Source organism: Bombina bombina, chromosome 2 (assembly GCF_027579735.1).
Source record: "Bombina bombina isolate aBomBom1 chromosome 2, aBomBom1.pri, whole genome shotgun sequence".
NCBI classification, from domain to species: domain Eukaryota; kingdom Metazoa; phylum Chordata; class Amphibia; order Anura; family Bombinatoridae; genus Bombina; species Bombina bombina.
Window position 1 is genome coordinate 1,317,282,860 of NC_069500.1, and position 26,463 is coordinate 1,317,309,322.

Genomic DNA, 26,463 nt, shown 5'->3' on the forward strand with positions numbered 1-26,463 from the left:
ATCGATTGCTGTTTCCACACAGGACTGTTGAGATGAAGTAACTTCAGTTGGGGGAAACAGTTAGCAGTCTTTTCTGCTTAAGGTATGACTAGCCATATTTCTAACAAGACCATGTAATGCTGGAAGGCTGTCATTTCCCCTCATGGGGACCGGTAAGCCATTTTCTTAGTTAAACATAAAAGAATAAAGGGCTTCAAAAAGGGCTTAAAAACTGGTAGACATTTTTCTGGGCTAAAACAATTGCTTTACTAGGCATATTATGCAGATTCTAACTAATTATTGGTATTATAATCTTGGGGAACGTTTAGAAAAACGGCAGGCACTGTGTTGGACACCTTTTTCAGATGGGGGCCTTTCTAGTTATAGACAGAGCCTAATTCTGGGACTGTATAGGGGTTAAATGTAAAAACTGCTCCGGTTCCGTTAATTTAAGGGTTAAAGCTCTGAAATTTGGTGTGCAATACTTTTAATGCTTTAAGACACTGTGGTGAAATTTTGGTGAATTTTGAACAATTCCTTCATACTTTTTCACATATTCAGTAATAAAGTGTTTTCAGTTTGAAATTTAAAGTGACAGTAACGGTTTTATTTTAAAACGTTTTTTGTGCTTTGTTGACAAGTTTAAGCCTGTTTAACATGTCTGTACCATCAGATAACCTATGTTCTATATGTATGACAGCCAATGTGTCTCCCCATTTAAATTTATGTGATAATTGTGCCATAGTGTCCAAACAAAGTAAGGACAGTAATGCAACAGATAATGATATTGCCCAAGATGATTCCTCAAATGAGGGGAGTAAACATGATACTACATCATCCCCTACTGTGTCTACACCAGTTATGCCCACACAGGAGGCCCCTAGTACATCTAGTGCGCCAATACTTATTACCATGCAACAATTAACGGCTGTAATGGATAACTCCATAGCAAATCTTTTTATCCAAAATGCCTACTTATCAGAGAAAGCGCGATTGCTCTGTTTTAAACACTGAAGAGCAAGAGGACGCTGATGATAACTGTTCTGACATACCCTCACATCAATCTCAAGGGGCCATGAGGGAGGTTTTGTCTGATGGAGAAATTTCAGATTCAGGAAAAATTTCTCATCAAGCTGAACCTGATGTTGTGACATTTAAATTAAGCACTGCTTAAGGAGGTGTTATCTACTCTGGATGATTGTGACAATTTGGTCATTCCAGAGAAATTATGTAAGATGGACAAGTTCCTAGAGGTTCCGGTGCCCCCCGACGCTTTTCCTATACCCAAGCGGGTGGCGGACATAGTAAATAAAGAGTGGGAAAGGCCCGGCATACCTTTTGTTCCCCCCCCTATATTTAAGAAATTATTTCCTATAGTCGACCCCAGAAAGGACTTATGGCAGACAGTCCCCAAGGTCGAGGGGGCGGTTTCTACTCTAAACAAACGCACTACTATTCCTATCGAAGATAGTTGTGCTTTCAAAGATCCTATGGATAAGAAATTAGAGGGTTTGCTTAAAAAGATTTTTTTTTTACAGCAAGGTTACCTTCTACAACCAATTTCATGCATTGTTCCTGTCACTACGGCAGCGTGTTTCTGGTTCGAGGAACTAGAAAAATCGCTCAGTAAAGAATCTTCGTATGAGGAGGTTATGGACAGAGTTCAAGCACTTAAATTGGCTAACTCTTTTGTTTTAGATGCCGCTTTGCAATTAGCTAGATTAGCGGCGAAAAATTCAGGGTTTGCTGTCGTGGCGCGCAGAGTGCTTTGGCTAAAGTCTTGGTCAGCGGATGTGTCTTCCAAGACAAAATTGCTTAACATTCCTTTCAAAGGTAAAACATTATTTGGGCCTGATTTGAAAGAGATTATTTCAGACATCACTGGGGGAAAGGGCCACGCCCTCCCACAGGATAGGTCTTTTAAGGCTAATAATAAGCCTAATTTTCGTCCCTTTCACAGAAACGGACCAGTCTCTAATTCTGTATCCTCTAAGCAAGAGGGTAATACTTCACAACCCAAACCAGCCTGGAAACCAATGCAAGGCTGGAACAAGGGTAAGCAGACCAAGAAGCCTACCACTGCTACCAAAACAGCATGAACGGATAGCCCCCGATCCGGGACCGGATCTAGTGGGGGGCAGACTTTCTCTCTTTGCTCAGGCTTGGGCAAGAGATGTTCAGGATCCTTGGGCGCTAGAAATAGTTTCTCAAGGTTATCTCCTGGAATTCAAGGAACTACCCCCAAGGGGAAGGTTCCACAGGTCTCAATTATCTTCAAACCAAATAAAGAGACAGGCAAGGAATGGGATTTTATTCCAATCTGTTCATAGTTCCCAAAAAAGAGGGAACATTCAGACCAATTTTGGATCTAAAGATCCTAAACAAATTTCTCAGGGTACCATCGTTCAAAATGGAAACTATTCGAACGATCCTACCTACTATCCAGGAAAATCAATTTATGACTACCGTGGATTTAAAGGATGCGTACCTACATATTCCTATCCACAAGGAACATTATCAGTTCCTAAGGTTCGCTTTTCTGGACAAGCATTACCAGTTTGTGGCACTTCCATTTGGATTAGCCACTGCTCCAAGGATTTTCACAAAGGTACTAGGGTCCCTTCTAGCGGTTCTAAGACCAAGGGGCATTGCAGTAGTACCTTACTTGGACGACATCCTGATTCAAGCGTCATCCCTGTCAAAAGCAAAGGCTCATACGGACATCGTCCTAGCCTTTCTCAGATCTCACGGATGGAAGGTGAACAAAGAAAAAAGTTCTCTGTCCCCGTCAACAAGAGTTCCCTTCTTGGGAACAATAATAGATTCCTTAGAAATGAGGATTTTTCTGACAGAGGTCAGAAAATCAAAACTTCTAAGCTCTTGTCAAGTACTTCATTCTGTTCCTCGTCCTTCCATAGCGCAGTGCATGGAAGTAATAGGATTGATGGTTGCAACAATGGACATAGTTCCTTTTGCACAAATTCATCTAAGACCATTACAACTGTGCATGCTCAGACAGTGGAATGGGGATTATACAGACTTGTCTCCGACGATTCAAGTAGATCAAAAGACCAGAGATTCACTCCGTTGGTGGCTGACCCTGGACAATCTGTCACAGGGAATGAACTTCCGCAGACCAGAGTGGGTCATTGTCACGACCGACGCCAGCCTAGTGGGCTGGGGCGCGGTCTGGGAATCCCTGAAAGCTCAGGGTCTATGGTCTCGGGAAGAGTCTCTTCTCCCGATAAGCATTCTGGAACTGAGCGATATTCAATGCTCTCAGAGCTTGGCCTCAACTAGCAAAGGCCAAATTCATAAGGTTTCAGTCAGACAACATGACGACCGTTGCATATATCAATCATCAGGGGGGAACAAGGACTTCCCTGGCGATGAAAGAAGTGACCAAGATAATTCAATGGGCGGAGGATCACTCCTGCCACTTGTCTGCGATCCACATCCCAGGAGTGGAAAATTGGGAAGCGGATTTTCTGAGTCGTCAGACATTCCATCCGGGGGAGTGGGAACTCCATCCGGAAATCTTTGCCCAAATAACTCAATTATGGGGCATTCCAGACATGGATCTGATGGTGTCTCGTCAGAACTTCAAGGTTCCTTGCTACGGGTCCAGATCCAGGGATCCCAAGGCGACCCTAGTAGATGCACTAGTAGCACCTTGGACCTTCAACCTAGCTTATGTATTCCCACCGTTTCCTCTCATCCCCAGGCTGGTAGCCAGGATCAATCAGGAGAGGGCCTCGGTGATCTTGATAGCTCTTGCGTGGCCACGCAGGACTTGGTATGCAGACCTGGTGAATATGTCATCGGCTCCACCATGGAAGCTACCTTTGAGACAGGACCTTCTTGTTCAGGGTCCATTCGAACATCCGAATCTGGTTTCCCTCCAACTGACGGCTTGGAGATTGAACGCTTGATTCTATCAAAGCGTGGGTTTTCAGATTCTGTAATAGATACTCTGATTCAGGCTAGAAAGCCTGTAACTAGAAAAATTTACCATAAAATATGGAAAAAATATATCTGTTGGTGTGAATCTAAAGGATTCCCATGGAACAAGATAAAAATTCCTAAGATTCTATCCTTTCTACAAGAAGGTTTGGAGAAAGGATTATCTGCAAGTTCTCTGAAGGGACAGATCTCTGCTTTATCTGTTTTACTTCACAAAAGACTGGCAGCTGTGCCAGATGTTCAAGCATTTGTTCAGGCTCTGGTTAGGATCAAGCCTGTTTACAGACCTTTGACTCCTCCCTGGAGTCTAAATCTAGTTCTTTCAGTTCTTCAAGGGGTTCCGTTTGAACCCTTACATTCCGTAGATATTAAGTTATTATCTTGGAAAGTTTTGTTTTTGGTTGCAATTTCTTCTGCTAGAAGAGTTTCAGAGTTATCTGCTCTGCAGTGTTCTCCGCCCTATCTGGTGTTCCATGCAGATAAGGTGGTTTTGCGTACTAAGCCTGGTTTTCTTCCGAAAGTTGTTTCCAACAAAAATATTAACCAGGAGATAGTTGTACCTTCTTTGTGTCCGAATCCAGTTTCAAAGAAGGAACGTTTGTTACACAATTTGTACGTAGTCCGTGCTCTAAAATTCTATTTAGAGGCTACTAAAGATTTCAGACAAACATCTTCCTTGTTTGTTGTTTATTCTGGTAAAAGGAGAGGTCAAAAAGCGACTTCTACCTCTCTTTCCTTTTGGCTTAAAAGCATTATCCGATTGGCTTATGAGACTGCCGGACGGCAGCCTCCTGAAAGAATCACAGCTCACTCCACTAGGGCTGTGGCTTCCACATGGGCCTTCAAGAACGAGGCTTCTGTTGACCAGATATGTAAGGCAGCGACTTGGTCTTCACTGCACACTTTTGCCAAATTTTACAAATTTGATACTTTTGCTTCTTCGGAGGCTATTTTTGGGAGAAAGGTTTTGCAAGCCGTGGTGCCTTCCATTTAGGTGACCTGATTTGCTCCCTCCCTTCATCCGTGTCCTAAAGCTTTGGTATTGGTTCCCACAAGTAAGGATGACGCCGTGGACCGGACACACCAATGTTGGAGAAAACAGAATTTATGCTTACCTGATAAATTACTTTCTCCAACGGTGTGTCCGGTCCACGGCCCGCCCTGGTTTTTTAATCAGGTCTGATGAATTATTTTCTCTAACTACAGTCACCACGGTATCATATGGTTTCTCCTATATATATTTCCTCCTGTCCGTCGGTCGAATGACTGGGGTGGGCGGAGCCTAGGAGGGATCATGTGACCAGCTTTGCTGGGACTCTTTGCCATTTCCTGTTGGGGAAGAGAATATCCCACAAGTAAGGATGACGCCGTGGACCGGACACACCGTTGGAGAAAGTAATTTATCAGGTAAGCATAAATTCTGTTTTTTTTTTTATTTTTTATTTTAATGGGACGAAAAAGAGCTGAATGCCCTTTTAAGGGCAGTAAAAGAACTGAATGCCCATTTAAGGGCAATGTCCATAAAAATGCCCTTTTCAGGGCAATGGGTAGATTAGTTTTTTTTTATTTTGTTGGATTGGGGGGTGGGGGTTAGGGTGTGTTTGTTGTAATTTTTTTTAGCAAAAGAGTTTTAACTTTAGGGCGATGCCCCAAAAAAGGCCCTTTTAAGGGCTTTTAGTAGTTTATTATAGATTAGGGTTTTTTATGTTGGGGTGGGTTTTTTTTAAATGGGGTATTAGGATAGGAATAATTTTTATTATTTTGGATAATTTTGTTTGTTATTTTTTGTAATGGTAGTTTTTTTTATTTTTTGTAATTGTAATTTTATTTTTTTTAGTAATCTTAGGTTTTATTTTTATTTCACAGTTAAGTTTGTATTTATTTATAAATAGGTAGTTAATAATTTTAACTTTAATTTAGGTTTAAAGTTAGGGGGTGTAAGGTTTAGGGGTTAATAGTTTAATTTAGGTTGTTGCGATGTAGGTGCCAGCGGTTTAGGGATTAATAGGTTTAGTTAGTATTGGCGATGTTTGGGAACAGTGGTTTTGGGGTTAATAGGTTTAGTTAGTGTTGGTGATGTCGGGAAACTGCGGTTTAGGGGTTAATAGGTTTAGTTAGTGTTGGCGATGTTTGGGAATAGCAGATTAGGGGTTATTAGGTTTATTTAGTGTTTTACTTAGTGTTGGCAATGTTTGGGAACGGCGGTTTAGGGGTTAATAGGTTTACTTAGTGTTGGCGATGTGGGGGGACGGCAGTTTTGGCAGGGGCGGTTTTAGATAATTTACTTACAGCAATCGCCGGCATATTAGTTATTTTAAGTTAAATCGTTTTTTCGGATCCTTTCATTTTTTCGGATCCATTCTTTATTCATATGCATTATTCTATTCTAAACTTCAGAACTAATGAAAATGGAACGAAACTAAATATTTAGCGTTGCACATGATATATATATTAAAACAATGATAATAAATTTAGAAGATTGGGTCACCAAACTTGAGGGCTAAGTTACAAAATACCATAATGAATTACTCAGTTTCAAGAATAGGAAACGTAATACAGTGGAGAATGATTATCGTGAAAAACATATTTACAAATGGCTCTATGGGAAAGATGATAATAGTAGACCATACAGACCTAGACAACGCACCCAAAGAAATAAAACACCTATTGACACTATTGACACCAGTGGTGGTGACTCCTCTGATGGGGCTATCGGCAATACACACACTGACAATAGGGATACACGTAGTGGTATTATCACTAGATCCTTCAATAAACCCCCACATACACTGTCAAAAAACGGGGAAGGCCCTATATCAGATGAGGAGGCACAAAGAGAAAGGCAAACAGTGTCAAGAAACAACCAACATAGTGTATAATCTTAGCACCAGACCCCTTACCGACATTCAGAATCGTCTCCTTAACAGGGGATTTTCATTCATTCCAACTCCTAAATGTGATAAATTTCAAACTTCTGTTGACATAAACAAATTTCAGAGAACTCTAAATATTAGGGAATTTTTCAAAGATGACAGACTTATACCCAGCAGTAACAGGTTTAAACCTTTGTCTAAATTTGATCCACAGACCACCAATTCCTCCATTAAAAGTTATACACGCTTTGTTCGTAATGACTGGGAATCAAATAATGATGTACAAATTTTTTCCAGTTTGCCACTTAATGAACGTGAAGCTTTGACCACCATGTCCAATGACCACACCATTATTGTGCGTCCAGCTGACAAGGGTGGGGCCATAGTGGTCCAAGATTACAGTGACTATAAACTTGAAGCCACTAGACAACTATCTGACATTCATAAATACAGTATACAATATAAAACTTACTGCTAATCCTACTACAAAATTTAAAGAGGCAATTGATCAGACACTGCTTCGCGGCCTACAATCACAGTATATTACTGAAAATGAATTTGACTATATGACTACATCTTTTCCAAAAATACCAATTTTGTATTTATTACCAAAAATACACAAGGGTCTTGATAATCCCCCTGGCAGACCCATTGTCTCTGCCAGGGGTTCGATTTTTTCTGGTATTGCTGAGTTTGACTATTATTTGCAGCCAGTCATACGTAACTCCTTTTCATATCTGCAAGACACCTCAGCTATGATTCTCAAACTCGAACAACACACCAATTTACATCCTGATTACATTCATGTCACCATGGATGTTGACAGTTTATACACTGTCATTCCCCTTGAGGCTGGTTTGGAGACTGTCAGATCCGTGGTGAGGGAGTCCACTGACTACGGTGGCCCACCATTAGAGTTCATAATAGAACTCATGGAACATTGTCTTAAGAAAAATTATTTTAGATTTGAACGTGACTTTTATCTCCAATTATCAAGTTACGGCCATGGGGTCTAACATGGCCCCTACATATGCTAACCTGTACATGCTGGGTTATGAGACTGCCATCATGAAACCTCTAATACATCCATGTATCTCTTTCTACACTCGCTACATAGATTATCTCTTTTTGGTGTGGACAGGTAGCATGATACATCTTCAACAGTGGGTGTCTGAATTGAATCATATTGATTCTCTTATCAGATTTAAGATGGAATGTAGTGCACATAGTGTACATTTTTTTGGGACCTTAACGTATTTAAAGTTCTTACTGATTGGGACAGTAGGTTTGGTACATCTCTATATACCAAACCAACTGACAGAATTTCCCTCCTTTTTTTTTTTTTTTTTTTTTAATTTTTATTGAGAGAAAATAACATACACATTGCAGAAAAATTACAGATTGTCAAACATTCACAGCATGTCCATCTATGACCATTAGAAACAATATTCCTCTTTGTTTTGAGTCCATAAGCTCTTCGCATGATGACATTGATAAACTATCTAGAGGGGAAGACATTACAATTACATAGCTACCGGTAACTGTTGTGGCGGCCCCTGGGCTTGGTCTAGGTACGTCTGTTATGCATATTCACTTACTAGGTTTAAAGTGAATTTAAATGATGATAGAGAAGACCAATTAAATAGGCTTGCTGCCCCTTAGACTATCATGCTCACTTAGATGAATTCAGTTAGTTATGTGTCATTGATAGGGTAGTTGTACTTTTCCTGACTAATTGATAGGATCGCCCGGGATCTGGAAATTACCTAAATATATTTGGAGCATAGTGTTATATTATTCCCGTTTTTGTTGTGTAGGGATAACTACATTATAGCCTTCATTGTGATATGTTTATGTTAATTGAAAAAGAGCAGTTCAAATAAGTCTTATGCTCCTAGATAAAAAGTGGCATCTTATAAGCAGTTGGGCCCCCAGCGACTCCGGCCGCTAGCCGCTGGGTTTGTACCATATAAATGTAAATCTATTGAGTAACTTCTGCACTGTTATATATGGGTGAACTAACACATCTTTGCCATAAAAACAAAAAAGACAAGGTATTAAGTTAGGCGTGTATCTCCTTATATATGCAAACTAGAAGGTCACTCTCATGTTATCACCTATATGTATGTAGATGTGAATAGGAGCTCCTGATCGCACCCTGTAGTTCAAGTGCATTCATAATGCAAAGTTAAAAATATGGAGATATATGTATAATTGATAAGGGAGAACAGCTGTTAAACACCAACATTCTACATGCATTTTCCAGGATCTGATGGGGATATCAGTAAAGGGGGAGCATTTTAAATACATTATGCAATGCAGACTTAATGTTGCAAAACAATTAATAACTGAATAAGACACGCATTGAACAAAACTTACATGCACAACTGCTATATTTTAGAAGGTATCTAACTAATGATATTAAGTCCAAGGTTCTTTTCAACCTGTTTCAAGTCTTATAGTTGGTTTGAGGTTTGTTATGAAGAAATGTGGAAAGTTCAATAAAGTTGCAACTGTTAGACCGACGAGAACGTTATTTGGTATAACCATCACATACTCACATGGAATTGATGGCGACCAGGAATTGTAGTAATGCATTTCTGAAGCACTGGCAGTTATCTCCAGTTTAAATTCTCTCCCCTCACCAGGCCCGCTGTACAGAAAGTGCCAGGAAGCTGTGGCTAACATGCCAATGTCACCCTCTGTCGCTGTGATTGTCCCTACTTCGGAAGGTATTATTGTTGATCTAGCATTGCAGTGACACAGTTTAGGGTCCGTTGTACCTATCTCTTGGTTGATGTCTTCCCTCTCTCGAAGCGTAGTCTCTGCTGACTCAGTTGGAATGGAGAAGGTCCGTGCGGTCATGTCTAGCAGCCATGAGGTATGAGCTTGTTTTCCAGCTACGCCCCTCGGCACAGTCTGTTGAGTAGGACCAGCCAGGTCTTTCTCTCTGTCGTTGAAATGGAAGTCGGCCTCTTTGGGGGTATTGAGTAATGCCTGATCACCCCGTTGCTGCAGCTGAGCTGGTATAAGGGGAAGTTTCTCCTCCCTTTGTGCTCCCTTCTGGTCGCCATCTTTATATCCGTGTGTAGTGAAGCACTGATCTGGTGAGTCGGCGTGTGGGTGACTAAGGCCAGTGTTCTCTGTGGGGACCCGGTGGGGGGGGCCTTTGGTATATCCTGTTAAGTATAGTGTCCAGTCTAGCGAAACACAGTTTAAGTTCTTGTTCCAGTTCCTTCTCCCAGTCGGGTGCCATTTTGGAATAGTCTGCCATCCGTTAAGTTATCGGACACAGATTGGACACGCTGAGATTTCTGTAGCGGTATGCTAAGCTATGCAATATTGCTTGTAAGTTCAGTAAGGCAGTCGCACACTGCCAGCACTGGTAACCCGGAGGAGCCGGGGGGGGGGGGGGTTGCTACCTTTAAGTGGGCCGCCGCCCTAGGTATTAAGCTTCCAAACTGCAGCCCTGTTTTCATGAAAACAGCAAATGATATGTTTAATATTGTCACCATATGTTAGGCAACAATATTTTGTCGATTTGTGTGGCAGGATTTGCTGTTAAAGGCTCTGAAATTGGCGGATTAGAGAGGAATCTTGCAGAGCTAACAGTAGTTGCGACTGGTTAGGTACGCTGTTCGGACACGCCCCCAGAAATTCCCTCCTTTTATCCACAAGTTGTCACCATGACCACCAAAAGATGGGTATCATTTCCTCTCAGTTGACTAGGGTAGTTCGGAACAATTCTGAGCCCGCTATCCTCCAAACTCAGTTAGACACCATCTGCATGAAACTACAGGCTAGAGGGTATGATAAGAAGGATATTGATACAGCCAGAAACCGTTTGGATGGCCATTCTCAAGTCAAGTTGCTGGAACGGACCAAGGTGCACACACAGGCCCTGACCCCTACTTTGAATTTCGTCACAACCTTTACTCTTGAGCATAATCACATATCTGGAGTAAACGATGGGATGTATTACAGACTGACAAGAGTCTGTCAAATTGTAGATTGCATCCTCCTCGTATGGCTTACAAACAAGCCAGGAACATACGGGACATTTTGGTCAAAACTGACCCCAAGGAATGCTATCAAAAAGACACATGGCTCAAGTTTGTCAAGAAGGGATGTTTCAATTGTGGGGATTGCATTACATGTAATGGTATGCAAATGGACCCTACATTCCAGCACCCACACTCCAACAAACGCTACAAAATACAACATAGGGTGACATGTAGCAGCACTTATGTTGTTTATATCTTGGTTTGCCCATGATCCCTGTTTTACTTAGGAAAAACCATCACAACCTTTCGTGAAAGTATGGCCAACCATAGACACGCCATTAGGGAGGCTATTAAAAAGGGATGTTTTGATCAACCAGTGGCATGTCACTTCGCCCAACAGAAACACAGTTTGTGTCCAGCTTAAGAACCATGATCATAGATCACATACCACCTCTGGCTAGGGGAGGCGACCGCGGCAGAGCTTTACTCCAATGCGAGACAAAATATTTCTACATCTTAGATACAGTGGAACCTAAGGGTCTCAACATACAATTGGATTATGGCCCCTTCATAGGATGATCACTGATATCATATGTGATGGCATCATTGTGCTGCTTTTCTTTCACTTATACCCAGACGTGTCTTTTATTCAATCTAACTTGTTCAAGGGATCTAACTTCTTTGCAAGACCTATTTGTGCAGGTTTGCACCTAGCGCATATTGTTCTACCCTCTTAAACCTGTATCGTCATTACATTTTTTGGAATGCACATTCACACATTTTTTGTTCCATTTGGATCGTGTCCATTATGTACAGTGAACTTTTAACATCTGTCAGTATCGCTGCAGCCTCCTACGTCACACACAGCATCAGATATGTTAATTAGCCATGTGCTAGGTCCCAACTCGGATATCTACATTGATGATGGTGCTGGTTGTACCAATGATAGATTGCCACATATACCGGAAGGGGTGTGGCCAAAGTGATGTGCGCACGGATGTGCAAACAAGCATTTTTCGTTAACAGGCAATTAAGCTACATGGAGGGTATTTAAGACTGCAGTGGCATCATGTTTTTAACTCGTTTTCTGGATGTCAGGCTATGCCATCTGCCTGATGAACTTCTGATCCATTTGATAAAGGTGCCAGTCAGGCACTGAAACGTCATGGGACCTTTTTATCATTGAAATGTTTCAATAAATGCTAAGTTTTACTACAAATCCAGTGAGTGCTGTCTTATTACTGGACTGTGTTTGCTTCTGACATAGCACCCTGGTGGATGTCTCTCATGATTTGGAGTGCAGGCCCCTATATGCTACACTATATATATACTTTGGAAGATAAGTACTGTCTTAAAATTATACAAGTTGTGGATCGGTTTTTTGACCTAGTGTGCAGCAGATCCTGTTGCGGTCTATTACCTACCGACACCTACTGTGTATTTTCAGTATATGGCTTTCAAATATATATCAACAGTGGGAAAATGGACTGTTAAGTTGTGTTTGTTCATTTTCAATATGGTATGCTGTGAGTCTGACATTTTAGGATAATATAGTAGTGTCTTGTATTTAGACATTGTGTGCATGATTTTCACATATGTTATCCTATAGTCTTGCATTTCTTTAGTCTGCATACGTATGCATAGGGATTGAGATATTTTGATAGCTTTATGTACTGCTTTTGTTTTGAATTTGTATTTTAAATTGTAAGAAGTTCCTCTAACTACTGCAGCCCGGAGGAACAGATTGAACACTGAATGTGAAGTGGGACAGTTAAATAAAGAAATTGGATTGTTTCAACATAACTTTTCGTGTGCTTCTTTATCCCTTGCTTTTTTGGGACATTTACAGATGCCCCAATATTTGTCTATCTTTTTTGTTGTTTGAATTTATTATTCAAGGGTAGCACCGAATATTAAATATACAGCAATATTTTCTACTCTCTCTAATTTTTTAAATTTCTTTGTATAACTTTGTGAGGATATAACTTAGAGGATTCTTTTATCCTTTTCTTAGAGATTGCAGTAGATTGCTGTAGGAGCGATTGGAGCTCCTATATAAGTCCCACATTTTTGATCTGTTTTTTCCTAGCTGCGGTAGAAAAATGGCATACACCCTGTCGGATGATCTGTGGGAGGCAGATCTAAAAGATTCCTTAGCTAATGACATGATTAGTGGTAATGATGAGACGAGTGAAGAAGCTGTAACTATTTTTAGTGCCTTTAGGAGATATAGGTATCTCTTAAATAGACAACTAAAAATTAAGGCAGAAAACGCCAGCTTAGCCAACTATATTGATAAAAAGATAGTCCCTAGAGGACTTAGACTTTCGTTAGATCCAGGGGCAAACACCAGGGAGGATGAGGAGGGGGATTCATTTGTGGAGGAATGGAATGACAAACTCTCCTCAACCTCCCTGGACCTAATGGAAATGATGATAAAAAGAAATAATAAGAGACTTGTAAAGGTTAAGGATTAAGCTGATAAAGCTTTAATAAAAGTAAACTCATTTGAAAGCAATCCAAATTTTGAAAAATTAAATGGGGAAACTAGCACTAATATATCTAAATTAAAAATTGACATCAAGTCTAGGAAGTGTAGAAAACTTAGAAGAGACCAGGAAGACTATAAGAATGGCAGAGTTTATGTGTATAAATCACAGAAAGGCACATATGACTCAGGGACTGACGCTTCAGACTCTGAAGCAGGGATCTCAAAAAACCAATTAGGTATGGATCAAAGAGAAGGAGGAGAAAGAATAGAAGGGAAAAAAGGAAAGGATCCATATGGGACAGTGATAAAAGAGAAGAGATATCCAACAAGACAGATGAGGGGGAGAGGAGAACAATATGTCCAGAGCAGGGGGAGATTCAGAGGGAGGGGGGCACGCAGGGGATACTAGTAAACCCCAGAGAGGAAGAACTCCAAATAGTGAATCTCTCCTCATTCCCCCTGAACCTGGCCCATGTTGAACTCCTTAAAAAAGGCCTGTCTTTTTGTCCCACTGCAAAATTAGATAGGTTTGAGGTTATAAAAGACCTCCATCTTTTTGCAAGAAAAATAGAGCTATCAGTAATTATGAGATCAAAATCAGATAGTACTAGCAATTTAGACCTAAGAGACCAAATAGCCCTTAGTGACTTAGAGTCACTCCTGGCAGAAAATGAGCAAGAACTCACAAAAGAAAATCCATCTAGCACAAGTATAACAGACCAAAAATACGTATTCAAACCTAAGTCAGAATTTATGCCTTCTCTATCTTTGGTCCCAGCTGTCAACCTGTTTGTTAAAAAAATGTTAAAAAAATGGAGAAAGAGATTGAAAATCTAACACCACAACAGGAGAGTGATAACTTGTAGCCTATAAAAATATGCAATGTCCCCCAGGAAGACCGATTGTTTCGGGGATCGGCAGTATAACGGAAAAAATTGGGGAGTATGTGGATAAACATCTGCGCCCCTTCCTTCTAACATTACCATCATATGTTAAGGATACAACAGATTTGTTAAAAAAACTGGATGGTGTGGTAGTGGGAGAAAAAAACATTTTAGCTTCCTTAGATGTGGAGAGCCTTTACTCTTCCATTCCCCATAATGTGGGCTTAATAGCCATCAAAAGATTCCTTGAAACAAGGGGTCCAGCATATATGGAACACACAGAATTTATGATGGTGCTTCTGGAGTTTATTCTAAAAAATAATGTTTTTTCTTTCGATGGACAGGTGTTCCGCCAAATACGTGGAACTGCAATGGGGGCAGTATGTGCCCCCACTTATGCATGTCTCCATTTGGGGTCATGGGAATCTGATATTTTTGAACAACATGTCGGCACTTTTGATGAAAAGGTGCTGATGTGGGTTAGATATGTGGACGATGTTCTAGTCTTGTGGGATGGAACAGTAGAGGAATTCAATATCTTTGTTTCCACACTGAACCACAATGATAGGAACATCTTCCTCACATCAGAAACAAGTGAAAGGGAATTGAATTTCCTAGACATAACCCTGAAAAAAGAAGGTTTGAGAATAGTGACTGAGAATTATCGAAAGAAAAATGCCACTAATAGTATTCTCCATGCTAATAGTAGCCATCCTAATCATTTGAAAAGAGGAATACCATATGGGCAGTTCCTTCGCCTAAGAAGGAACTGCTCTTCACTTTCAAAATTTGACATTCATGCTCAGCAAATGAAGGAGAGATTCCTTCAAAGGGGATATTCAAACAAATGTCTTAAGAAATCCCTTTGGAAGGCTAGAAAAATGTCGAGGGATGATTTATTGTATGGAGAAAAGATAAAAACTGAGGGAAATCAGATTAGATTTATCTCAATGTATAATGATCAATGGAACAATATTAGATTGGCTATGAAAAGGAATTGGCACATTCTCACCTTGGATGAGAAAGTGAGACAGGCTATAGGAGATATACCTCAAATGGCAGCCAGAAAGGCACAGAGCCTACGAGATAAGCTGGTAAAAAGTCAGTTTGTCAGAGGACCTTCTGATGCTGACTGGCAACGAAAGGATAAGGGAATAAAAGATAGCTATCCATGTGGGCACTGTGTATACTGTGCCCACATGGATAGCACTAAACAATTTTCGGTGCAAGAAAATAAAGTTTTTGATATAAGATTTTTTTTCAATTGCAAGTCTGAGGGGGTGGTCTATCTCTTACGGTGTTCGTGCCCGGTCTTTTACGTTGGAAAAACCAAGAGGATGGTAAAGGACCGGGTACAAGAGCACAGAGATGACATCCTCCACTCTAGAGACACAAATGTTGCTAGACATTTCTGTGACATGCACAATAGCAATATAGATTCCTTAAAATTCATAATTATTGACAAAGGGATTACGAATGGACGAGGTGGTAACAATGATAAAGTCCTTTTACAGAAAGAGACCAAATGGATATATAGGCTGGGGACAAGGTTACCAGTAGGTGTAAATGATAAATTGGAATATATAAGCTTTCTATAAGAGAGCAAAACAAATCTGACAGGATGTTTGCCATTTATTTTGGAGTAATTTCTATGTGCAAATAGAGCTGAGACGTTACCTAGGAATGAAGGTGAAAGTTTAAAATGTTTGCTCAATAATGAAGATTTTTCATTTTTTGCACAATTTGAAAGTAAAATTTAAAATAAATGTTGTAATCTATTTGAATGTAAATATCCCTTTAAGGGCCCCTGGCTATTCACAGGATACAGTTCTCTAAACGAAATGTGGGCGAGACTGTGTAGGAGAATCACCTGTGAGTAATCAGGTATGCCCTATAAAGAGGATGTCCGGTATGGATTCAGTATGCCCTGATGAACCCCTGGGACACATGCTCTGGAGGGGGGTGAAACGTGCGTTGGCACTATGTGTATTGCACCTTGGATAAGTTAAATACTGTCTGAGGTATCTGTGGTGATACATAAAAGCGGAAGTCTCAATCTAGCACTTAATGAAGCCTATACTGCTGTCTCTGAAAGTATCCTAATAAACAGAACAAGCCTGGGAGTTGCGAATCTGCGCTGAAATAATAGCGCATGGATGTTGTATCTGTGAACTGATTTTAGGAATCGACTTTTGGAGCCTGAGGACAGCTTATAAAAGCAGTGCTTTATTTCCCAAGTGTTAAAAGTACTTTTACTTGTCAACAACAAAGCTCGATACCTATCGTGGATGTCCTGACAAGGAGATACAGAGTTGCGGTTGGTCCATTCTCCTTTGGTTTCTCCTGGACCAATGGATACAGATTCAGGTACTAGGAACCAATTGGAGTTGCAGTGACGAGTTGACCACCCCCATCGGGGATTATGTCACACGCCGAGGAATCACGGATCAGCAAGGACAAGCACCATCGCAACTATACTTTGGAAGATAAGTACTGTCTTAAAATTATACAAGTTGTGGATCGTTTTTTTGACCTAGTGTGCAGCAGATCCTGTTGCGGTCTATTACCTACCGACACCTACTGTGTATTTTCAGTATATGGCTTTCAAATATATATCAACAGTGGGAAAATGGACTGTTAAGTTGTGTTTGTTCATTTTCAATATGGTATGCTGTGAGTCTGACATTTTAGGATAATATAGTAGTGTCTTGTATTTAGACATTGTGTGCATGATTTTCACATATGTTATCCTATAGTCTTGCATTTCTTTAGTCTGCATACGTATGCATAGGGATTGAGATATTTTGATAGCTTTATGTACTGCTTTTGTTTTGAATTTGTATTTTAAATTGTAAGAAGTTCCTCTAACTACTGCAGCCCGGAGGAACAGATTGAACACTGAATGTGAAGTGGGACAGTTAAATAAAGAAATTGGATTGTTTCAACATAACTTTTCGTGTGCTTCTTTATCCCTTGCTTTTTTGGGACATTTACAGATGCCCCAATATTTGTCTATCTTTTTAGAAACATTTTTTATGTTTTTTTCAGTGTGTACAGTATACTGTTGTATGTTAAACAGAAGAAATATAAATTGCCTTGAAAATGGTTACTGTTTTAAAAATGTCCACATGATGTTCTTGAAATATATTTAAATATCTCTCTTTCTATTTCAGAGAATAACAGTGATAAAACAAGCTCTGAATGCACACAACATCACATTTTTCCTGAGAGGTGGATTCTGGGTATTAGTAACGCTACATGATTCTGAGTCAGGTAAATCCCTGTATGTTTGCTGTTCATTAAAGAAAATGAAAAGCAACACACTAATTATACTTTTAATTGTGATTTAACATGATCCCTAAATGATGTTTATGTTATCGCTAAAGGAATAGTGATTTACCATTTCTTATTGAGACATTTGCCTATCTAATCTATTTATCTATCTATCTGGTCAGCTCTCCTGTGACTAATAAAGCTTCCCCCCCCCCCCCCAGAAAATAAGTAAGGCTTTTTGCTTCTTATAACACTGAACTGAATAACCCCCATCTAGTTGTCCCTCACTGGGTCTTGTAGTAATATTTTTATGCATTCTGTTCTTACAGTATATGAATCAAGATTCCAATTTTTAGTAAAAAACATTTTTTTCACCTTTACCAATGGATTCAAATGATATATGTTATAAATGTGAACATCAGGATTTTTTTTACATTCAGATTAATTAAACATGTACACTTAACAGTAGTTTTCACGTTGCATTTTGCACACAAACATGTTTGCAAAAAAATCAACCTGCCAATGGAAAAGTAAAGAAAAGTAAATTGAGGACAATGTTTGTATGTTTATTGGATATTCTTAATAAGTTTACTGAACATGAGCGATAAACCATTTTTCCTTTCATTTTATGGTACTTTTAAATTAATAACATTTAAACAATTGACTACAGTCATAGATTAATATTCTTATGATTGTTATTTATGAATGTTTCATAGTTCAAAAATATGATTTCAGCATTATCATTTCAATAGAACCAGAAATGTTTGTTCAAATATGAACTGAGTATGTGCACGTTTGACAACCCCCAAACCCGTGTAAAAAAGATATGGCTTGTAAAATAGGCCTAAACATGGTTTCAGTAAGTAAAACTTATTTAAAAGCACATTTTCCAAGAGAAAAGAAGTGATGTGCCAACAGGACAGGATTGGGAATAAAAATCAACCCTGTAAAAAGTATGTTTTTTCTTTAATTGACTCTTTAGCGTACCTATGCTATATTTGCTGCTTGCATTTACATTTATATAATCTTTTCCTTGGAGAAATTACTTAATCTCCGGTTCATGATTATTTTAAACTATTTTATTGTACTGATATTGCATAAGATCATTATTTGGTCCGTGTGGAGTATGTGTTTGACACCAAGCCAAAGTAATTAAACAGTCTCCTTGCCCAAATTTGTAATTTCCCATTGAACTACCATATTTAGGCTCATATTTATCTCCACAAAGATTGCCATAATGTGTTTTTAATGTTGTTTTTCCTAATTTAATTTTTTCACTTCTCAATAAAAGTTATGTTTTAAACTCTTGTCAGAGCTCTCCCCCCCCCCCCCCCCCCCCCGGTGCTCAGGTTGATTACTCACACATACTGTGTGTTGCTGTTTTTATAATTCCCTCATACTCCTGAGTGCTTCAAGTGTATTCTTGTTAGAGGGACCCCTCTTTCCCCCTCTTTCTTTGTACATATATAAAAACAACTCTGCAATATACTTTCATTATTATTTGTCCCCTTTTCCTGTAATTACATTCTGAAATTGTGAGCTTTTGAGTTCCTGGTAGAAATGGAAGTGCAGAGCACTGTTATATTCCTATTCCACACAGCCATTGGTTGCACACTCTAGTGACCTATTTATAACTGTCCCTAATTGGCCACAGCAGAGAAGATAACCTAAGTTACAACATGACAGCTCCCATTGTTTTATAGACACTAAAACTTTACACTTATTGTCAATATTTAAACAGCTAATGGAGCTTTAAAAAAATACATCTACAGTACATGTTATTTTCAGACTAATCTTTTCTTTGAATGCATCATTTTATCTAGCATTTATTTAGTGTTTAATGTCCCTTTAACTGATTATACTTGGCCTATATTATACTCTACAGCAAAATAAAATACATTTCTGTTTAGGATTATTTTACATTCTAAAGGTTTTATTTTTTACTTTTCTATGCTAATATGAGAACATTTTGGCAAAAAGACCAGAATTGATATTGATTCACAAACAACACACACACACACACACACACAAAAGCAACACATCTAATTATCGAATGTTTATCTGATTAAACATGTTGCCCCTGAGTTGATGCCCAGAGCTAACATGTACTTAAAGGGACAGTATACACTCATTTTCATATAACTGCATGTAATAGACACTACTATAAAGAATAAGATGCACAGATACTGATATAAAAATCCAGTATAAAACTGTTTAAAAACTTACTTAGAAGCTGTCAGTTTGGCTCTGTTGAAAAGGTAGCTGGAAAGCCCACTGCAAGTGTCAAATAAGACACTCCCCCCTCCCCCTTCTTTTGCACATGAAAAGACCCTTTACACAAAAAGGAGCAAGCTGGAGAAGGTAGCTGACGTTATTCACATAAAACTTTGGGGCTTGGTTAGGAGTCTGAAAATCAGAGCAATGTTATTTAAAAATAAGCAAAACTATACATTTATTTTTTTTTAAAAACTTTATGGGCTATATAAATAGATCATCTACAAGACATTTATGCAAAGAAAAAATGAGTGTATAATGTCCCTTTAAAGATTTATTGTATCTAAACCTATATGACTTAAAGGGACATTAAACACTAAATACATGCTAGATAGAATGATGCATTCAAAGAAAAGATTAGTCCATGACTAACATGTAGATGTATTTTTTAAAGTTTCATTAGTTGTTTAAAAAGTGACAAAATAAGTGTAAAGTTTTAGTGTCTATAAAACACTGGGAGCTGCCATGTTGTAACTTGTGTTACCTTCTCTGCTGTGGCCAATTAGGGTCAGTTATAAATAGGTTACTAGAGTGTGCAGCCAATGGTTGTGCTGGATTTAACAGTGTTCTGCACTTCCATTTCTAACAGGAACTGAAAAACTCACAATTTTAGAATGGAATTACAGGCAAAGAGGACAAAATAAATAATGAAAGTATATTGCAGAGTTGTTTTATATATACAATTTATCATTTTATATTACCATCCCAAAGTGTTTAATGTCCCTTTAAGTTACACAAAGCAGTTGTCATGGTTATCTATTATTGCTCTGTCTTATATATTATTATTATTGAAAGATATAACTACCACCTCATATGCTTTACATGCCAAAAGAAGCACGAAAAAAAGCAAAAAAGGCCATCAAAAACTGATTTCTCAAAATGCTAATGTTGGCATCTGCTCTGTTGATCATAAAAAGTCTTTAAATGCAATTTGTTTTCTAACCATTCTGAACTAATCCAGAGTGAAAATAATCAGAATTTCAGCAGATGTTGCTCTGTTCAAGCAGTTATTAAACTAACCAGTGTATTTGTCATTTCAGACTCCCAGAGGATTGGTGGAGCAGGAGGATATTGGGCTATATTGATTATATTTGCCATCTGTCTTGTTGCAGTTGGAGCTTTCATCCTTTATAAGTTCAAAAGGCAAGTTAAATCCAAATTATTTTTGTAATTAGGATTAATAGAAGATGATAAATGATTTTTCATACATAATAAAAAGGTAGACTTTTATAATCACAGGGGTTATGTAATCAAAGGTCTTTGTATGGTTGTGATTTCATGAAAATGCATTGCCTGAACCAGACATGAACTACTCTTCTTTCAGCAGAGTCTTTAATTAGTCCCCTCACTGCCATCCTCACAGGCTATTAAATTTGAAATCCTTGTACAATTTACAGGGGTGGAAGTAGGGGTACTGTACGTGAAAAAAATACATTAATACAAACATTTGTGATAGGTTTGCATAATAGTTGTTTCTTTCAGTTTACAGGATTTATTTAAATCATATAATCGTCACATACTAACATATCTAGATAGATATTTTAAATTCTGTACACATAATTTCCTGCAGCATTTTGAATACTAAAGTATGAAATGGTTTACAACAAAAGAAGGAAACACTAATAATGATATGAAGACCCTAAGGTTACCAGGTATGCTCAACAATATGAAGACACTAAGGTCACCAGGTTCACTCAACAACATGAAGACCCCAAGGTCACTGATATGTTCAACAGTATGAAGATCCTAAGGTCACCAGGTACGCTCAACAGTATGAAGACTCTAAGGTCACCAGGTACGCTCAACATTATGAAGGCCACAAGGTCACCGATATGCTCAACAATTTGAAGGCCATAAGGTTACCAGGTATGCTCAGCAAATTAAGACCCTAAAGTCACAACTCATGAGGTATGCTCAGCAATATGAAGACCATAAGGTCACCAGGTACGCTCAACAATATGAAAGTCCTAAGGTCACCAGGTGCACTCAACAATATGAAGACCATAATGTCACTAAGTATGCTCAACAATATGAAGACCCTAAGGTCACCAGGTACACTCAATAATATGAAGACCCTAAGGTCACCAGGACCCAAAGGTCACTGATATGTTCAACAGTATGAAGATCCTAAGGTCACCAGTTACGCTCAACAGTATGAAGACTCTAAGGTCACCAGGTACGCTCAACAATATGAAGACCACAAGGTCACCGATATGCTCAACAATTTGAAGGCCCTAAGGTTACCAGGTATGCTCAGCAATATGAAGACCCTAAGGTCACAACTCACGAGGTATGCTCAGCAATATGAAGACCATAAGGTCACCAGGTACGCTCAACAATATGAAGGTCCTAAGGTCACCAGGTACACTCAATAATATGAAGACCATAATGTCACAAGGCACTCTCAACAATAAAGGCAAAGAGAAAACAAAATGCAAAACACTGTCATCATAATACATCTTTTGATGTATTAGGATTTTTTTCATTAATTTATTACTGGGACATCTTGTTGATATAGTACAAATGAGGGAATATGCATTTATTACCTCTTCTCTCCTAATACCAGCACTTTTTTTTAGTCCTATAAACTCTCTTTTCTTCATTTCTTTTCTTCTTTCTTCCTTTTTCTCCTTCCTCCCTTCTCTCTTCCTATCTTTGTTTATTTTGATAGATTTTATTCCTAAACTATTCTACCAGTTTACCGTTTTAAGATATTCATTTACCTGCACATATTTGTTTTTCATTCATATCCTAACTGGCAAAACATGTTTTTTTTTGGCTAAAGTCAGGTTTTTCTATGTGTGCCTTGCATGTAGCAATAATGAATGCTCCCCAAACATTACACTTGAACCAAAGTATTGCAATTGACATCTTAAAACAAAATAGATGCCAATAAATGACGAACACAAGAAAATCACGTTTATTGCAGCAGTGTTGTGTATAATTATGAGCTGACATGTATTAGAATTTTTTTTAATACATACAAAATCCCCAGCTGGCTCCCAGTAGTGCACTTCTGCTCCTGAGTCTACCTAGGTATACTTTTCAACAAAGAATTACAAAAGAACAAAACAAATTATATGCTAAAAGTAAAATAGAAACTTGTCTAAAAATGTATGTTATATCGGAATTATTTTTCACTTTCCTGCCCCCCCAAAAAATGAAAACTCAAGCGACTTTCCTAGGTCCTACAAGATGAAACTTTAGACAATGGGCTAGAGTACAAGTGGAACAGGAAAATATTAGCGTTACTGTGCCTTAATATTTCTTATACACAATCAATGACACTTCAATTTTTGCTCTTAAATTAATACTAGTAATTTTCTATTGATCGAGAGTTAGTCTAGGGTGCACTAACATCTTCATGTCGGATAGTGGTGTGCACGTAATTTGCGCTAAATCTCTCACATAATAGAGCTTTATGGAGATGTGCAGTAAAATTAATGTCCGATATTGCTTGAGTGCTAATGGTTTACTTTGGATCCTAAAAAGCGCTGCATTTTACAGCTGCATTTTGGATTTTACTCAAGTGCAACACTTAACTCAGCACTTATAATACAAGTGATAATAGTGCACCCTGCGCTGTCCATTAAAAGTATAGTTTGCGCTAAAAAAAGTTTTGACCATTTTAAAAGGCTTTGGTTAATATATTTAACCATCCACTTGTAATACCAGATTCTGTGTCATTCTATGGAGATTAAAAAATGGTACAGAGGGTCTCCAAATATGCCAAAAATTCCTTTATTACATAATTATGTCCATAACAGGGTCAAAAGAGCACTAATCATGATTACTGCTCTTTTGACCCTGTTATGGACATAATTTTGTAATAAAGGAATTTTTTGCATATTTGGAGACCAACCGTACCATTTTAAAAATTATATGTCTTGGGAGCTTTGTAGTAGCTTCAGGTGGGTTTTTCCAATTGGACTGTAGTGCTGGATTCTACTTTTCTTTCATCATTCTATGGAGATGACACACCCTGCGCTATTGGTTCCACTCCATTTGTAATCTAGCCCAATATAAAGTATGGTATATGCATTAGGAGATCCTAAAACACAGATTCAGTTCCAAGCACTCATAAAAGAATCCAATACATGGAGTCTTCCAGTGGGTTGATAAATGTTTTCTGTAATGTTCTGTATACTGCATTTAATATTTTACCATGTCCAAAAATGTTAATTTACACATGTAGGTAGTAAAGCTGCAGTAACTAAAAACTATTTATATATATATATATATATATATATTTATATATATATATATATATATATATATATATATATATATATATACATACATACAGAGAGAAGTGAACTCACAGGAACGAACAACTGGCTCAATAACATTGTTAGCCTGTTCTATGGCGATTTACCACCTGGGCGCAACTTTTTAGGCCAGTAATGCTTTTCACAGAGTGAAACTTTCCTGTAGTATATCAGTCTGATCCCGCCAATCCCGGTCAGTCCAGCGCCGAAATACCAGGCAATTCCTCTCTGAACAAGGAACACAGCAACCCCAGAGGATCGTTTCGGCCTTCATTGGACCTTGTCAGTGAGGTGTAGCCATATTCCTCTAAGCACACCGAGCAAGGAGTCCACGTCTGGTTGCCCGTTTTTCTCATAGGGAGACTAAATACATACAGAGAGAAGTGCACTCAAAGGAACAAACAACTGGCTCAATACTATTGTTAGCATGTTCTATGGCAATTTACCACCTGGGTGCAGCTTCTTTTAGCCCAGTAATGCTTTTCACAGAGAAGAACTTTCCTGTAGTATATCAGTCTGATCCAGAATCCAACAAAAGTCCAGCACTGAGGGTACTGTATGCAGGCCACAGGGGCACCAGAAACCCCTTCAAATATGCAAAAAAACCAAGAATGTGGCAGCACAACAAATTTTATTTGGAACACACAAGGAAAAACAGCAGAGCAACGTTTTGGGAGTTTTCCCTTTGTCAAGCTTGACAAATTGAAACACTCCCGAAACGTTCCTTGTGTGTTCCAAATGAAATTTGTTGTGCTGCCACACTCTTGGATTTTTTGTATATCAGTCTGATCCCACCTATTACGGTCAGTCCAGCGACAAAATACCAGGCAATTCCTCTCTGAACAAGGAACACAGCAACCCCAGACGATCGTTTTGGCCTTCATTGGTCCTCTTCAGTGAGGTGTAACCATATTCCTCTAAGCACAATGAGCAAGGAGTCCACGTCTGGTTGTCCCTTTTTCCCATAGGGAGACTAAATACATACAGAGAGAAGTGAAACCAGACGTGGACTCCTTGCTCAGTATGCTTAGAGGAATATGGCTACACCTCACTGACGAGGCCCAATGAAGGCCGAAACGATCATCTGGGGTTGCTGTGTTCCTTGTTCAGAGAGGAATTGCCTGGTATTTCAGCGCTGGACTGACTGTAACAGGCGGGATCAGACTGATATACTACAGGAAAGTTCTTCTCTGTGAAAAGCATTACTGGACTAAAAGAAGCTGCACCCAGGTGGTAAATCGCCATAGAATAGGCAAACAATAGTATTGAGCCAGTTGTTCATTCCTGTGAGTGTGCTTCTCTCTGTGTGTATTTAGTCTCCCTATGGGAAAAAGGGGAAACCAGACGTGGACTCCTTGCTCAGTGTGCTTAGAGGAATATGGCTACACCTTACTAACGAGGCCCAATTAAGGCCGAAACGATCGTCTGGGGTTGCTGTGTTCCTTGTTCAGAGAGGAATTGCCTGGTATTTTGGTGCTGGACTGACTGTAATAGGCGGGATCAGACTGATATACTACAGGAAAGTTCTTCTTTGTGAAAAGCATTACTGGGGTAAAATAAGCTGCACCCAGGTGGTAAATCGCCATAGAACAGGCTAACAATAGTATTGAGCCAGTTGTTCGTTCCTGTGAGTGTGCTTCTCTGTGTGTGTGTGTGTGTGTGTATATGTATATATATATATATATATATATATACACAAAGTAAACACAACGCATGCAAAGAACCAAAATTATAATATTGTGCGCTAACCCTAATCGCCATAGCCCCCCTACTCTAATAAACCCTAAACTGCCACATAGTCCACCACAAAGTCCCCACTACACTATTAACTCCTAAACCGATACATAGCCCACCATAAAGTCCCTGCTACACTATTAACCCCATAAACCACCACATAGCCAGCCACAAAGTCCCTGCTAAACTTTTAACCCCATAAACCACCACAGCCCCATCCCAAAATAGCCCTCTATACTTTTAACTCCTAAACCGCCACACCCACAAAATCACAAAATACCCACTAATGTCTAAACCCCAAACCAGCTAACCTACCTACCTAACACCCCCTAAGTTACCAAAAAAAGGCTATCTAAAAAAACCTACAATAAAAATTGATCTGAAAAGGGCATTTGGTTGGGCATTACCATTAGAAGGGCATTTAGCGCTTTTGCTGCCCAAAAAACAAATTAAATTAAAAAAAACTATTCATTAAAACAAAAAAAAATACACATAAAAATCCTAACACTAAACCCCTGGCTCCTATGTGGCGGTGGTTCATCTTCATCCCGACAGCAGTTTTCATATGGCCAAATTCTGCTTAGCCAGTCACCAACTTACAAGGTTTCCCAATGCTGATTGACACTGCAATACTTTTGCCTTTATGGGTTAAATCATTACTACTTCACTCTATAATAGAATTAGACTCTGTGAATTTATATTCAATTTTAATACACTTTC

General features: G+C 38.9%; 1 protein-coding gene across 1 annotated transcript in view; it reads left to right on the forward strand.

Moving 5' to 3' along the window:
* The window catches only part of SORCS2 (sortilin related VPS10 domain containing receptor 2), a 1,789,666-nt gene that overhangs the window by 1,742,257 nt on the left and 20,946 nt on the right, over positions 1–26,463 (forward strand). Inside the window, exons 24-25 of the mRNA XM_053704165.1 lie at positions 17,368–17,467; positions 20,782–20,884. Of these exons, the coding sequence (XP_053560140.1) occupies positions 17,368–17,467; positions 20,782–20,884 (203 nt within the window). The remainder of the gene's footprint in view (positions 1–17,367; positions 17,468–20,781; positions 20,885–26,463) is intronic.